This window comes from Prunus persica, chromosome G7, assembly GCF_000346465.2.
Source record: "Prunus persica cultivar Lovell chromosome G7, Prunus_persica_NCBIv2, whole genome shotgun sequence".
NCBI classification, from domain to species: Eukaryota; Viridiplantae; Streptophyta; class Magnoliopsida; order Rosales; family Rosaceae; genus Prunus; species Prunus persica.
Window position 1 is genome coordinate 1,420,049 of NC_034015.1, and position 15,286 is coordinate 1,435,334.

The 15,286-nt window shown below is 36.2% G+C and overlaps 1 protein-coding gene across 1 annotated transcript; it reads left to right on the plus strand.

Moving 5' to 3' along the window:
* On the plus strand, positions 1,758-12,462 carry LOC18769079 (protein RRP6-like 2). Its single transcript, XM_007204601.2, has 14 exons — positions 1,758-2,591; positions 3,891-4,046; positions 4,786-4,944; positions 5,028-5,111; positions 5,308-5,387; positions 5,545-5,595; positions 6,265-6,373; positions 7,580-7,662; positions 8,864-8,909; positions 9,278-9,365; positions 9,468-9,637; positions 10,893-11,210; positions 11,305-11,406; positions 11,732-12,462. Exons 1-14 carry the CDS (start codon positions 1,896-1,898, stop codon positions 12,347-12,349), a joined length of 2,760 nt encoding a protein of 919 aa, XP_007204663.2. The 5' UTR covers positions 1,758-1,895; the 3' UTR covers positions 12,350-12,462.

Here is a 15,286-nt window from a genome sequence, read left to right on the forward strand (position 1 = left end):
TATTTATGGATATGCCCCTTATGCTTTCAAAATAGTCTTAGATTACCACATGTTCTTTGAAATGTCTCAACATACCACCTATACTTTCAATAAGTGTCTCACATTAGCTATTCCGTCAGATTTGAGAGAAGTTCCGTTAGCTAATGTGGCCCCCACTTCTTTTCAATCTCTTAACAAGGGAGAGGAAGGGTTAGTCATGTTGAGAAAAGGGGGAAATTGGGAGAAGGGTTTACGGTTGAGGGAATTTCAGATTTGGGAATCTAGAGGTTCATATTTGGGAGAAAAAAGAGGGATTTTGGAGAAAATGAGGAATTTGATTTGGGGATTTCAGATTTGAGAGAAAAGGGGAGTGGAAACAATGACTGAAAATTTGATCTTAAACATTCTCCCAAATCTGAAATCTCCAAATCAGATTCCCTCTTTTCTCTCAAATCCCTCATTTTCTCCCAAATCTGAAATTCCCTAAACCCTTCTCCCAAATTCCCCATTTTCTTCTAAATTCCCCATTTTCTCAACCTGACTAACCCTTCCTTTCCCTTGTTAAGAGATTGAAAAGAAGTGGGGGCCACAACAGCTAACGGAACTTCTCTCAAATCTAACGGAACAACTAACTTGAGACACTTATTGAAAGTATAGGTGGTATATTAAGACATTTCAAAAAACATATGGTAATTTGAGATTATTTTGAAAGCATAGGGGTATATCCATAAATAAGCCTATTTTGAATAAGAAGCCCATTGCGGTGATTTTTTCTAAGTCATGCTCATATTGAAGTTTTTCATTACCTTTTTATTATGTGGAAACAAAAATTACAAAGCGAAACCTCTAGGACAAGAAAGCCCAAATAGCTCAAAATAAAAAGGAGAACAGACTGATAAAGGAAGCCCAAGCTCCCAAAAAACTTGCGATGAGAGCCCATGGCCTAGATTGGCTATATCGTCCGCAGTGAAGTTTGTCTCCCTAAACACATGCTGGAAGCGAATAAAAACTGCATAAGAGCTAAGGTGCCAGATATCTTGAATAATTTGTTGGAAACTCCGAGGGGAATTAACTGTTCTGAGGACATTGTCAATAACAAGCTTAGAGTCACCTTCTACCAAAGTCTGACCCCAACCTCTATCAATAACAACATCGAGACCATCCCAAAGAGCAACACTTTCAACCACATTTATGGAATTTTCAACAGTGTTATTGGCACCAGCTAGTAACACATGACCACCATTATTCCTAATGAAAAAACCAGTGGTGGTTTGAGAATTAATGATAGACCCATATAAGTTAATTTTAATCCAATTTGTAGGAGGGGGTGCCATATTTTTCTTTTTGACCAAGTAGTTATGATGCCAATAATCCATGCCAACAATATCTGCAACATGAAAACAACTAGCAGGGTGTGGCTGAGATTCTCGGAACAACAGATTATTCCTAACTTCCCAGATCTGCCAGCATATGAAAATAACTTTGGACAAGTGATCTAGACTTGAAAGTTGAGTAATGCAAGCCAAAGAGGATAACCAACTTGCTATGTTGAGCTAATCCTTCAACCAAATCTTTCTTCCAAAATCCTATCTCTAGAACTCTTCATTTTCTCTAAATTTATTTCTACCTCACATTTGATCCGTACAAAAACAGAAATTCATAATCAATGCATGCGTCCAACTTGTAAAATCAAGCATATATGTGTCCTTACCATTTTCGTGATTGCAACACAAAGATCTCATGCGTATGTGTCGCGAAAATGAAAATCAAAGTCACACAATCTTCATTGGCACGTGCACCCGTGCGCACGTCACGTGAGATCCTGGTATACTTATTAACAACTGCATATTAACGAAACATTGGTGATCACAAGGGAGGCAATTATCTGTAAATGAAACCCTAGCAAAACCCTAACCATGCCATTGACAACCACCGTGAGCGAAGAAGCCATGAAGGTGGACCAACCTCAGCCACCGCGGACCGAAGCCCTCCAAACCCTAACCAAAGGTCCTCTCTCCTCGGCGATATCCAAGCTCTCAGGCTCATCGCGAGGCATACCTTCCAACCAAGACTTCTATTTCTACCGCAACTTCGACAAATTCAAGGTCCCGATCGAACAAATCACAGAACAGTCGCAGTTAATGCTCGGCTCCGTTGGCTCTTCGGCGCCTATTTGGGGCAAAAAGATGGCTTTCCCCCAAGACTTGGACGACGCGTACGATTGGCTGGTTAACGTCAACGACGAGGTGCTCGAAAGGTTTGACTCGTCGGTGGACGAGTTCAAGAGGATCAGGAAAGAGGCAGAAGAGCCCAAGCGGCCGATGATTGCGGATTTTGACTCGGAAAATGGGTTTCAATTGGTCTGTGGGAAGAAGAAGAAGGGGCCCAGTGGCTCGGCGAGTGCTAATGGTGATTCGACTCAGGTCTCGAGCGTGAAGGTGGCTACCAAGGACAAGAAGACTGTGGGGACGAAGCCCAAGGTACCGTTTCATATACCGACAATTCGGAGGCCTCAGGAGGAGTTCAACATTTTGGTTAATAATTCAAACCAGCCGTTTGAGCATGTTTGGTTGCAGAGAAGTGAGGACGATCAGCGTTTTCTTCATCCCCTTGTAAGTCATTAATTGATGTTTTTAGTCTGTTCGAACATTATGGTGTTTTCTGTGCTCATGGAGCCAGTGGTGTAGGAATTCTTTATGATTCTTTACTGCAATTAAATTCTTAGAATTGGAAAAGAAACATGATTTGTGTTGGTAGATGTGCCATTACTCAATATGGTTTTGAAAATGGTTACATTTTTTAGAATACATGTCAAATCATTTTGGGGCTATGCTGTCAAAAGATGGGTCTTTAGAGAAAGACGTATTTTTGACAATGTGGGAAGCTATACACTAATGGGGTGCCCTGCACCAAGTTTATCATGTTATGTTCCCTTCCCTTAATGTTTAAACTCATGAGGGAGGATGGATGGAGTGTTGGGAACTTTATGCAGGCTTTACCAATATAAATTTGAGTTACAAATATTTCCGACATTTCTCTATACTAAGGGGTTTTCCAAAGGCATGGCTGGTCTAAAAACGATAACTGAGTGAAAAATTTGGAATTTACCACTTTCCATCTATAAAATATCCTTTATTTATTATTTACATGGCACTGCTTGAGGCAAGACCTCTGGGCCTGCCATTTATTTCATTTTCTAGAGTGTGTTCTCCATCTTCTTCAGTCTTACACACCATTACAAGCATCTTTTAAATCAAGACAAAAAACTTTTATGTGTCCGTAGAGGAGTGTATAAACACATTTATTCAACCAAATAGTATTCCTTCTATAATTAGTCAAGACCACCAGTTGTAGACCCATGACTTAGCTAAGAAAGCTCATGTACCCTTTTTTGTTACAAACACAAATGTACATTAGCTAACAGATGGCAAAACAAATCTGGCCTGAATAAAAACACCTGGAAAGCCAATAGCTGTCTGTATGGAAAGGAGTATACAATGATAATTTTTGAAGCTCTTAGTTTGTTATTTAGTTAGGTTTGTTATTGCAAAATGGCAAAAGAAGCATTGAGTTGCACACTAGATGCTAGTTTGTCCGTTCTTTTTGTTAACTTTTATTCTAGTTTTACTACATGGATATCTTCTTCTGACCATGGATTTTTGAGCATTATTAAATTTATCTGTTCTTATTGACATAGTTGTATGGAATAGTGTGTTTCAAGGTTTTTGTGATTTGACGTATTAATCTGAACTACTTTTTTGGTTGCATGAAGTGATAGATTTTATATTTTATTTATGCTCATTGGATAATGAAACTTTATCTTTACCTTGCATAATTAGGTTTGCTTGCGAAAATTAAAATACCTGTTTTCCCTTTTATCTTCTAATTTTTGTTTTCTTGAATGAATAAAGGATAAGCTTTCTGTTCTGGATTTTGTTGGCACTGACGTTGGGGATGTTGAGCCTGTAAAACCACCCTCATTAGAGTCTACGCCATTCAAGCTTGTGGAGGAGGTCAAAGATCTGAAAGAGCTGGCAGCTAAGCTGCGTGGTGTTAATGAATTTGCGGTAAAATTGGACAGCAAGGATTTAATTTTTGTTGTCAGTCGATCTGAATTTCATGGTCATTTACACTATATTAATTTTTTCATCATTGCTGGATTGTATATCAAAGTCATTAATGTTTGGGGAAGTTTGTTGCACTTGCGGTTACCGTGATAATCATGAGTTTTTTTAAGGTTAGGAAGTATGATTATATTCATAGGCACTAGCATACAAATTATACTTGCAACAGCAATACTATCTCAAAATCTTGGGGTGTGATGTGACAAAGTTGAAAAATGAAGGTCCATTTTGAGAATCACCCCAAACCTCGATGGTATAAAATGTAGTTAGCCCTTTTTTGTGTCCACATGCAATTTGGAAAGTTGTAAAGACCAAAGATCTAAATGTAATAACTATTTGTTTCTTTCCATTCAACTTTTATTTATTTTATATGTATTGTTAGGGACTTTTTTTTCATAAAAGTTTGCTCTTTAATAACATAAGATATATGTGCACATATATATTCTTTGGCTTTTCTTTAAGTTTTGCATGAAGTTACTTTCGTTTAGCCTTTTCCCTTTGATCTCTGTAATATTGCTTCTAAGGTGTGTGACAAAACTGAGTTTTCACAATGTATTCACTGGTACCTGCCATGAAATTGCTTAAGTTGGCATCTCAATATTGTGGTTACTTCATTTACCTTAGACATTTCAATGTGGCATTCATTTCCATGCATTTTAAACCTCTATCCTTTGCTGTGTAGGTTGATTTGGAACACAATCAATATCGATCCTTTCAAGGAATGACTTGCTTGATGCAAATTTCTACTAGAACTGAAGATTTTATAGTAGATACTTTGAAGCTTAGAATTCATGTTGGTCCATATCTTAGGGAAGTTTTCAAGGACCCTGCCAAGAGAAAGGTTTGTATCATGCTCATATGCATTTCTCAGTTCGTAACGTATCAGCTAATTTTTTTTTTCTGGTAAAAATTATAATTCATTAGGTGATGCATGGAGCAGATCGAGATATCATGTGGCTTCAACGTGATTTTGGCATTTATATCTGCAATTTGTTTGATACTGGCCAGGTGATTTACTTTGAAACCACTGAACAAATGGATTCACTTATCATGTAAAGGAATACTTAATTCTGTTTCCTTAATTTGGAAAAAGTATCATAGCTGTACTATTTGTTTCTATAATTTTAGCCCCTTTACTCAAAATGTATTTCAATCTTCATAATGTGCTGGTAACCAAGGACAATGGGGTCGTCTTAATCTTCAGGCCTCAAGGGTATTGAAAATGGAGAGAAATAGTTTGGAATATCTTTTACATCAGTTATGTGGTGTTACTGCTAACAAAGAGTAAGTGTTTTATTTTTACTTTAATTTCTTCAATCTTCTAGGTGTTCTAAATACTTGTTATTTTTTATATTTTCAAAAAATTTGCTTGTTGCTGCTTTGACTGTCGCCTATTTGTCCAGCTCATATTTTTCAAGCTTGACTGGTGAACTCTTTGCAGATACCAGAATGCAGATTGGAGATTACGCCCTCTTCCTGAGGAGATGGTCAGGTAAAAATGTGGATTATGGCATATGTTTACTGGGTAACATAGCTAGTATTAGTTTAGTCGATTATATATTACAAGTCCGTAAATCATTGTTCTCTCAATTTTGTTCAATGCAACTTTAACTTTCTGCCTTTATATATGAGAGTGATTTGAAACTGAAAAATCCAAAATCTAGTTAGTTGGTTTCTTCCTAATATCATTTTAATATACTTTGCTTGTTGTTTGATGTTAAAATGTTTGTCCCAGTTACGACTGATTGATTGTTAAGGATAATATGGCTTGTGGATAGCAGCTAGTTTTATGATTAAGATTGCCACCAAATTGAAAAAATTGGATTGGACAACTTATTACATGAAGTCTGCATGGACGTTCCAACCAATAAAAACCCTAATGAACCTAAAAAAAGAAGACAGGCCCAGCAGAAATGACTTGTTTTTTTAGACCCCGTTATAAGATCTATCCATATACGTTAAGGTCCTCAACTCATACCAAGGATCCCTCTTTAGAAATTTTAAATTTCTTTTATTCTTATGTATTTATTTTTCTCTTTTTGGTGGTTCATATTCTAGTTATTTAAGATGTTGCATTCTTGTGACCATTCTTTTTAGATTACTTTGAGGTGATGAAGTTTAAGCTCCCCAATTGCCTAAAGCAGTTTTGTTATCTTGACAGATATGCCAGAGAAGATACACACTATCTGTTGCACATGTATGATTTAATGAGAACAATGTTATGTTTGATGCCAAAGGAATCAGAAAACTTGGACACTCCTTTAGTAGAGGTATGGTACATATGAGGATCCCATGCTTCTCTCTATTCTCCTGGAATTATATGTTTTTAATCTTTTGTGTTATGCACATTCTTAATGCTTTTATGTATTGTAAACTTTTGTAGCTAACTGCTAGTTTTGATTTATGGCTTATGGATGAGTATACTTTTAATTTCCATTAGAGTGCTCATTGTTCCTGCAAGACTGTGACTTGTTCCCAAGTCATTGTTTTGCTTTTATATGAGTGCAATTTCATTATGTAATTTGCATACTTTTGGTGGTTAATGCAATGTTCCTTGTTGTTTCATTTCTAGCATTGAAGTTGACCATATGGGATGTTGAAATTCTATTTTTATTCCTTTTTCTGAATGCTTGTTGGATCTGGTCAAATTTGATTTAATTAGTCTTTGCGTAGAAGTTTATGAGTTCTGTGAAAATGCTCATGAAATGCATCAGCGATGTCTCACCAAAGATTAACAAGTAATCAAGAAACCTCCCTGTTAATTAATTGTTCATTCCAATCTATTTGTTGAGGAGGTGATTTATGGTATCATGTAATTTTTGGTAATTTGTGGTTGTGTGAAGGTTGAAATATTCTGCTAGATGTTGTCTCTGGTTGTCTTAGCACTCTATTATCGTTCATTGTAGTTACGAACGATCTAAAGTCTATGGGAAAGATAGCAGAGGGTTATTTTTGAAGCGTCTTTTGGGTCATCTAGTGGAGCTATTAAAATTTTTGTATTGTTTTAATCAAGTGTTATTAGTTTGGAATAATTTTTCTGCAGGTGTAGTTTTTTTTTTTTTTTCTCTGTAGCTGATTTGGTCTTAGGCCTTAGCCAATTGGCTTGTTGTTCTGATGATGGAATGGCATATTTGTTTCTTTTTAAAAGGAAATTTGTTTGATCTTTTAAGATTAAAAAATGGCGTTCTTAGTGCTTTTTCTAGTCCCTTGAGCGAAAAAAAGTACGTTAAAATTGAGTTGTTTATAACATATGCAGATGGATGATTGTTCGAGTTGGTGTTTTTATTATTTGTGTAGGTAACCCTTCTAGTATGATTTGAGCTGAGTATTCTTTCATATGAAGTAAATATGTCTTCATGGTAAATTAGTTGATACAGCTTAGAAAATGGTTCTTTAAATTACATTCTCTTGTATATATACGTTGTTTTCCATTTATTAATTTTATTGAAGACCCTTTAAAAAAAATTTCCTGACAGGTTTACAAGCGGAGTTATGATATATGCATGCATCTGTATGAGAAAGAGCTTTTGACAGAAAATTCCTATCTCCATATATATGGGTATGTTTCTTTATTTCAGGTCAAAAGGCTAGCATACTGTGTACCTTATTTTCTTCTGGGATGGTAGATCACCTCTGAATTCCAGAGAGTTTACATCTTTTCCAGTTGCCATTGCCCAAACCCACCACCACCCTATCCCCTGGATCCCATTATCAAATGTTCAAAACTGGGGTAAACCAATAAAGCCCAAGACGCTGTCTCTTCCTCATCCCCATTACAATTTTTTAATCCAAACAGATCAAAAATACCTAAACTAGAAACAGAAATCTTGTTGCTTAACATCCAACATCAAGTTGTGTGGTACCACCTTCAAAAATTAAACCTTTACCAATCCAGTTAACAAAACCATCTGTAAAACGCCAAAACAATGTAATATGTTATGTGCGTCCTCTTTAGGTCCACAACTCGGACCTAAACTCCCATACAGTGAAAAATTTCTTCAATCAAATTAATTGATTACCATTAAGTGGTTGAGGGTTTTGCGAGAAAAGTGAACCTTTAGACCAGATTGAAACTAAAAACCTACTAGAGATTAATGTGTGAGTAGATGATTACTGGTTCTGTCAGGGAGGGAGGTTTACTGTTCTAACTCCGTCAGGAGTGCCCTATGGGTCTTGAGCCTTCAAGTAAAATTGGTGACATGACCTTTATCCAACTATGTGTGGTAATTGAGGGAGTATAATATATGAAAATGACAGGAGTCCGGTTCTTTTATATTAGGGAGCTTATTTGAGGGACACCTTTATAGGGCCCACTTCGCGTTGTACTTCAATGATCCGAACCGTCTAGTTTTTAGGTCTTCTCTCAAAGATCATCGCTGCAAAACTTACTCAAACTCAATACCATTTAACCACTCAATTACTTGGTTGTAATTTTAATGTTTTCTTGAAACACCGCATTCTTCTATTTTTTGGTCACAACTAAGATGTTTTCTTGGTTTCCAGTTTGTCTAATTTTTTTTCAAGGATGATCTTTAAATGAAGATTTGATTTTGGATCCTTGAAGTATAAACCTGTAGGGGACCTCACATGGTTATTTAATGCCCTTGGTTAACCAAAATGTTCGACAGAAGAATTTTATTTGAAAAGGCTAAAATAATAAAAAAGGAAAAAAAAATGTCACATGGGGGAGGGTGCCAACTGGCTAGTATAAATTATAACATATTATAATGACAGATATATTCTTTTCTGTTTTGATCCAGGTTGCAAGGTGCTGGTTTCAATGCTCAGCAGCTTGCAATTGTTTCCGTAAGTTGCCTTCTTATTTTCTTCTTTGTATCATTCAAATTTTAACATTGGTTGATTCACTTAAACTGTAAAACACTGAAGATATCCCCTCTTTTATTCCAATACGATTTTCATTGTGTGGTACCCTGATCCATTTATCATTAATGATTTTTCATGTAGGAAGACTAGTTTAAATGTTAAAATGATTGCATGAAGGAAATTGTTAAATGCTTTGTCACATTCATAAGCATATAATCTGTTGTTTCCTTATTGAGTGATGTCTACTATATTTTACAAGAGGCACTTATATTCTTAAGTAATGTGTAAATGTGTAATATTAATGGTTATCCGCTACTTATTCTAGATGTACTTTAAAAATGATTTTTCAGGGTCTTTGTGAGTGGCGGGATGTTGTTGCTCGTGCAGAGGATGAAAGTACTGGCTATATATTACCAAACAAAACTCTTCTTGAAATTGGTAATGGGAAACTTGTACAAAGTTGCATCTCAATATTTCTCTCTTTTTTCAACATGTTTAAACAGTAGACATTCAACTTATTTATTTATTTATTGGTAATAGCTAAACAGATGCCTAGCACCACTAGCAAGTTAAAGCGATTGGTGAAATCAAAGCACCCGTATGTTGAGCGCAATCTTGCTTCTGTGGTTAGCATCATTGGGCATTCTATGCAAAATGCTGCTTTTTTTGAGCCTGCGGTCGAACATCTGAAATTGGGACATGCGGGTATGGTAAGGCCTTATGTTTAGTAGTCTGATGATCACTGTGACTGGGCATTGTTGTTTGCTTTTCTCTATTAGGCTGGCATTCATTGGTGACCTGTATATTTTTGGATCATAGGACAAGCCATCCCTCCTATGGGGTGAGATGGATAAAAAATTATGACTATTGCAGATATTGGATTGCATTGACTATGTTATCATGATGACTACGTTTTTTAGGAAAGATTGGTGGGGGAGGAAGAAAAGTTTGTAAGGAATTCAGCTGCAAAGTTAATAACTGAAGCACTTTAAAGTCATTAAATATACTTTACCAAATGATTAGCTATAAATTATGCTTTGTTAAATACTTCATGCCAAATTCCTTGTGCTGAACTGTTGAATCTGATTAGAACTGTGGAATTAAACTCTGCATTTTGATAAATTTTATTAAAAAAAAATAAAACATTTGTATTCCATTGTCAGTTATAATGTGCATTGGTTTTTTTCAATTTACCTTGGATGTCATGGGGTTACCAATTTGTGGCATTCCATGAAAAGAAATGAATGTTTACAAAGATATACTGGCTCTATGGGTCCTGTGCAACAGGTTGCTAAGTGCTGTAAAATACATAACCTCCTCTCGTCTGATATGCGGTCTACTTTGGTTGAGAATATCTAATTTTTTTTATTGTTGCTCTTTGGTTTTACCCGAGCACTCAATTTGTGAATCCCTTAGGCCATCCATTATATGAACAGGTGAAAATGTATATTTTTTTTCCATCCACATTATGTTTCAACCAAGAAAAAAACATCCATAATATGCATTTTTGTTTGTCTAGAAGTCTTGCTATCCTTATCTTTCCTACTTGAGTACTATCAAGAAGAGATTTTTTTTTCGTGCTTATATTTTAAATTATTTTAAGGGTTCGTTTGGGACTTAGGAAGCACTCCTGCTCTTAAGCACTTCTAGTAAAACTCCTTTTATTATAAAGATGTTGAAATCTTCATTAGAAATCCAAGTGCTTCCTGAAGAAGCAAATAGCAAGTGCTTCTCCAGAAAGCGCTTCTATGAGCTAGAAGTGCTTCTAAACTTTTCTGTCAAATGCTGTCAAAAGTGCGTTTGGTTGTCATAAAGCACTTTTAGCCCTTCCAGAAGCATTCCCAAACAGACCCTTAAATTGAAATCCATATTTTATTGGGACTTGGAATATGATAGAGAATGTTCTTCAGATGTTTGGTATCACTATAATTTCAGTTCTTTTGGTAACAGTAGGCCTGTTTGCAGGCAACTGAAGAGAATATATTGGCAAATGAAGGATCTGAAGCCGTCTTACCTGATGAGTCTGGCAGCAATTCAATTAAAGGTGATATATCTGCAGCTTCACCTGCTTCTCCGCCACATAAAATGGAGGATACTGAACTTGGATGTGATGCCTCGGAACTTGTAAGAGGTGGACAAGAAAGCTCTCTTGAGCATCCTGGTGAAAATAGGAAAGGAAAGATTGAATGTGGTAGCAACACTTCTGTGCTTCCTAGACAGAATATTGTTCCGCGGCAAAGCAGAGAAGCAAGCAGCAATGCCTGTGTATTAGATTCAACAAAGGTTTTAAAACCGTTGGCTTTCTTTGAAATTTTATATTGTTTGTTTCTTGCTCATAAAGCTTTAGTCTTAAAATGATTGTCCATTTCTGTTGTAGGTTACTGGAGTAAGTGTTCAGGTGCAAAAGAAGCCTAGCTGTGCCTTTAGTTCCCTGTTGGGGAGTGGAGTTCCAAAAAGAAAGTTTGATGCTGATAGAAAGGTTAGTAAGAATGCTGTAATCAATTTTTCCTGAAATGGCATAGACCATCTTTGTCGATTCTTTTATTGTTTGGAATGGCAGCTAGACTTGAACCTTGCACATTGCAACTCTCAAGTCAAATTGAAAGATTGCATCTTGAAATGCTTTCTTATATAGCTTAGATCTCCTACTTTAGACAAGACACTTAAGTGACCCCCTTTTTTTAACATAAACTGTAATTGAATAATATATTATTGGTGAAATTTTGTATTTTTACGTGTTTCTTGTAATCTTCTTTAGTAACCTGTACTTTGCTAACTCTTTTGCTACATGATTTTCTTTATAGAACAAGGAAGACAAGTTGGAGCAAATTAGGTCGTCAATGAACTTTCCTTTCCACTCATTTACGGGAAGCAGTGAGCAATCAAAGCCAATCATCGAAGCACCAGCTACAAGTTCCAAAATTCCCCACTCTGAAGGGCCTCTCACTGCATCACCTGAGAGGTCTAATTTAGTTGATATCATAACACTGGAAAATGATTCAGATGTGGGTGAACCAATAAATGGTTGCTCAGAAACGAGAAATGAGAATGATTCAGTGGCATCTGCTTTGGAGAGGGATGGAGAGGATGAACCTATGTCTCTCTCCGATTTGTCCTCAAGCTTCCAAAAATGTTTTCAGTCACGTAAGCAAAACAAGAAACCCAGAGAAGTGGAGAAATCCCAAGAATCTGGTGGTTTGCAGGTGAAGCCTTTTGACTATGAAGCAGCAAAGAGAGGGGTCATTTTTGGAGCTAAGCCAGTTAAAGAAGCTGGGGAAGGTGTAAGGAGCCTGAATTCAGGAGGGAAGAAAAAATCTTTAGGCGGTATAGTCTCAAATGATGATGGGTCAAAAGAACTAGCACAAGGTAGACGACGACAAGCTTTTCCAGCAAGTGGAAATAGAAGTGCAACGTTTCGTTAAGTTTCAGGCATAGATTTGTTCTGTATTACACAAGTGACAGAATGTTTTAAGTTGTCAAAAGAAATGGAATGAAATTGAAAGAAGTAAAAGAAAATTATAAGCGTCTTTAAAGAGCTTCAATTTTCAGAATGGTGAGAACGGGGTTAATTGGAGGTTATTAGGTGAAGCTGCCTAAAATTGACCGTAAAATATTCAACTCTCCAAATTAAGAAATTAATATTTTTAGGTTTCATCTAATTCTAATCTGCGTAAAACACAGGTTAAATTAAGTTATGCCATGCCCAAACGTTGAGTCTGCGTCACTATAATTCTTGCCCATAAGAATGATTAGAGGATAAGTTAGTTCACTACAATTCTAGAACCCAAAAAAGGCAAAAGTCCGAACCTTTTGTAACTGCCAGAGTCCAATTAGGGGTCGTTTGGTACGCCGGACTGTTATGGACCGGACTAAATCCTAGGACTGTCTTGGATTAGCTCGGATTGGATTAAGCTGGATTAAGTACTGACCTACGTTTGGTGTTGCGTCGGACTAAAAAACTGGATTGTGAAAATAGTGAAGACTTATGTTTGGTGTTGTGTTGGATAAAAATAATAATTTTTTAAATTTTTTAATTTTAATTAAGAATTTTAGCGTAAAAATAAATAAAATTCTAATATTTTTGAAAGACTAAAACTGTCACATTTCTTTTTATTTTTCTTCATCCATACTCTTCTCTCCTTTGTCTTTTCTTCTTTATCTTTTCTGATTTCTTTTCTTCTTTATCTTTTCTGATTTCTTTTCTTCTTTATCTTTTCTGATTTCTTTTCTTCTTTGTCTTTTCTTATTTCTTTTCTTCTCTGCCCCTTTTTTCCCCCATTTCTTCCTTCATCTTCACTCCTCTGTATTTTCTTCCCAGGCCCGTTTCTTTTTTTTTTTTTTTTTTTTTCCTTCCTTCATCCTCTCTTCTTCTTTCCATTCCCATGCCATTTCTGTTTTTCTTTGTTTCATTCTTCCTATTCTTTCCTTTATCTTTTCTTCTTCCTTCCCTCCTTCTGACTCTCTCTTCATGCCACTACAGATTCAACCATCAACTCACCCTCTCTCTCTCTCTCTCTCTCTCTGTCTCTTTCTAGTTCCACTAATTAATGGTTTTGGTGGTTCGATTGGGTAGTGCTGGTGGTTTAACTGGGTATGTGGTGGCTGGTGATGATGGTTTGATTGACTAATTGGGTGATGGTGATGGTTCGATTGGGTATGTGGTGGCTGGTTATGTGTTTGATGGTGGTGGTCTGATGGTTGTGGCATCGTGGTGATGGTGGTATGTTTGATGTTTCGGGCTCGTGTGTTTGATGGTAGAGGTGGTATTCAGCCGGACTGTGTGTTCAAAATAGCATCCTCGCTATTTTGCGAACCCAGTTTTGGGCTCGCTATATTAAACAAGCGAGTCCAACGTTTTTTTTCCCATTGGACTATATAATCTCATTTAACTTAATCCCTTCCCTTACCAAACATAGGTTTTAAGGACTATTTAACCCAGTCCAGTCCAGTGAGGCATAGTGAGGCATGCCAAACAGGGCCTTACAGTATCTAGCGGTATTACTACTCGTGAAGAGCATGAAACTTTACCCCACGCACATTGAAAGTTACATCTGAACCTTCCTCTTTCTCCAATAACATACCAAAATGAGCTCCAATATCAGACTCAGGCACATCTATGGAGTGCAATCTTGAACTGTCTATTGCAGAAGCCACAACACCAACAGTGCATTCAGATGTTTAAAATATTACAATACTTAAATGTACAGAGGCCAGAAAATTCCATGTTCAGCCACAATGTGGAACTAGAAAACCTATGATGCATGCAAGGTTGAAAAAATGATAGTCAAAATCTACGGAATATTGGTGGAAATATCTATATAAATCATGACAATCATGGAAATTTTGAAGTAAAACTTTCAGGAAACGTGAAACTATTCAATAATGCACCATTAAATACCATATTTAATAGGTGCATTAAATAATGCACCTATTAAATACCATATTTAATAGGTGCATTATTGATGGAGTAGATATCAAACTTGTTGAGGCTGCTGGAGGAGGTGAGATTATTTCCATACAAAGAAGATGCAAGAAGATGGTCCTTAGAGCCTTCAGGGCAATTTTCTTGTAAATCCTACTTAAATCGATTGAGAAACATACCAGGTAGTCCACCGTTTCTCCCTTAAAGTCTGATTTGGAAATCCAAGGTTCCTCCCAAGGTTAAGGTTTTGGCTTAGTAACTGGTACAAGGGATATTAGCTTTTGGTAGGAATAGGAAGTCCAAAACAAGTGAAAGAGACAGAGACAGAGAAAGAGAAATCCGCTTTAAATTCCAACAAAATTCACCAAACTCTATTACTTTATGCATGTCTTTCAAAGTCCATGACATTTTGAATACATGGTGTCTTTAAAAATTTGGTTTGAATACGCCCAAATTTGTATGGACTTTATCAAATTCCATGACCCTTCATTTGGATGAAAGAATTGAAAATTACATAGAATTCTAAAATGACGGAATTTAGATTTCCATCATTTCAATTTCCAGCAATTGAATATTTCAGTGTTTGGATTTATGTATGTCGAATTTTGTGAATGACAGAACTTGTAAATGACATTATGAAAATTGTGAAATGACGCATATTTTGGTGGAAATTAAACTCGGAAATTTGATGCCCTATTTTCCACGATTTTTCCAAGCGTCATTTAATAAATTCTGCGCTTAAGTTGTCAAACAAGAGAATTGTCAATTTCTCCTCTTAAATTCCTGACTTTTAGCTAAATTCCGAGATATTTTCCCTCATCTAAACGGAGGGTGAATGTTTGAATTGAATACGTCGAAACTTTTATACTACTTTAAAATCCTGAAAATACCCTTGAATTTTTAAAGTCATTTAGAATCCCTTAAAAAGTTCAAATTG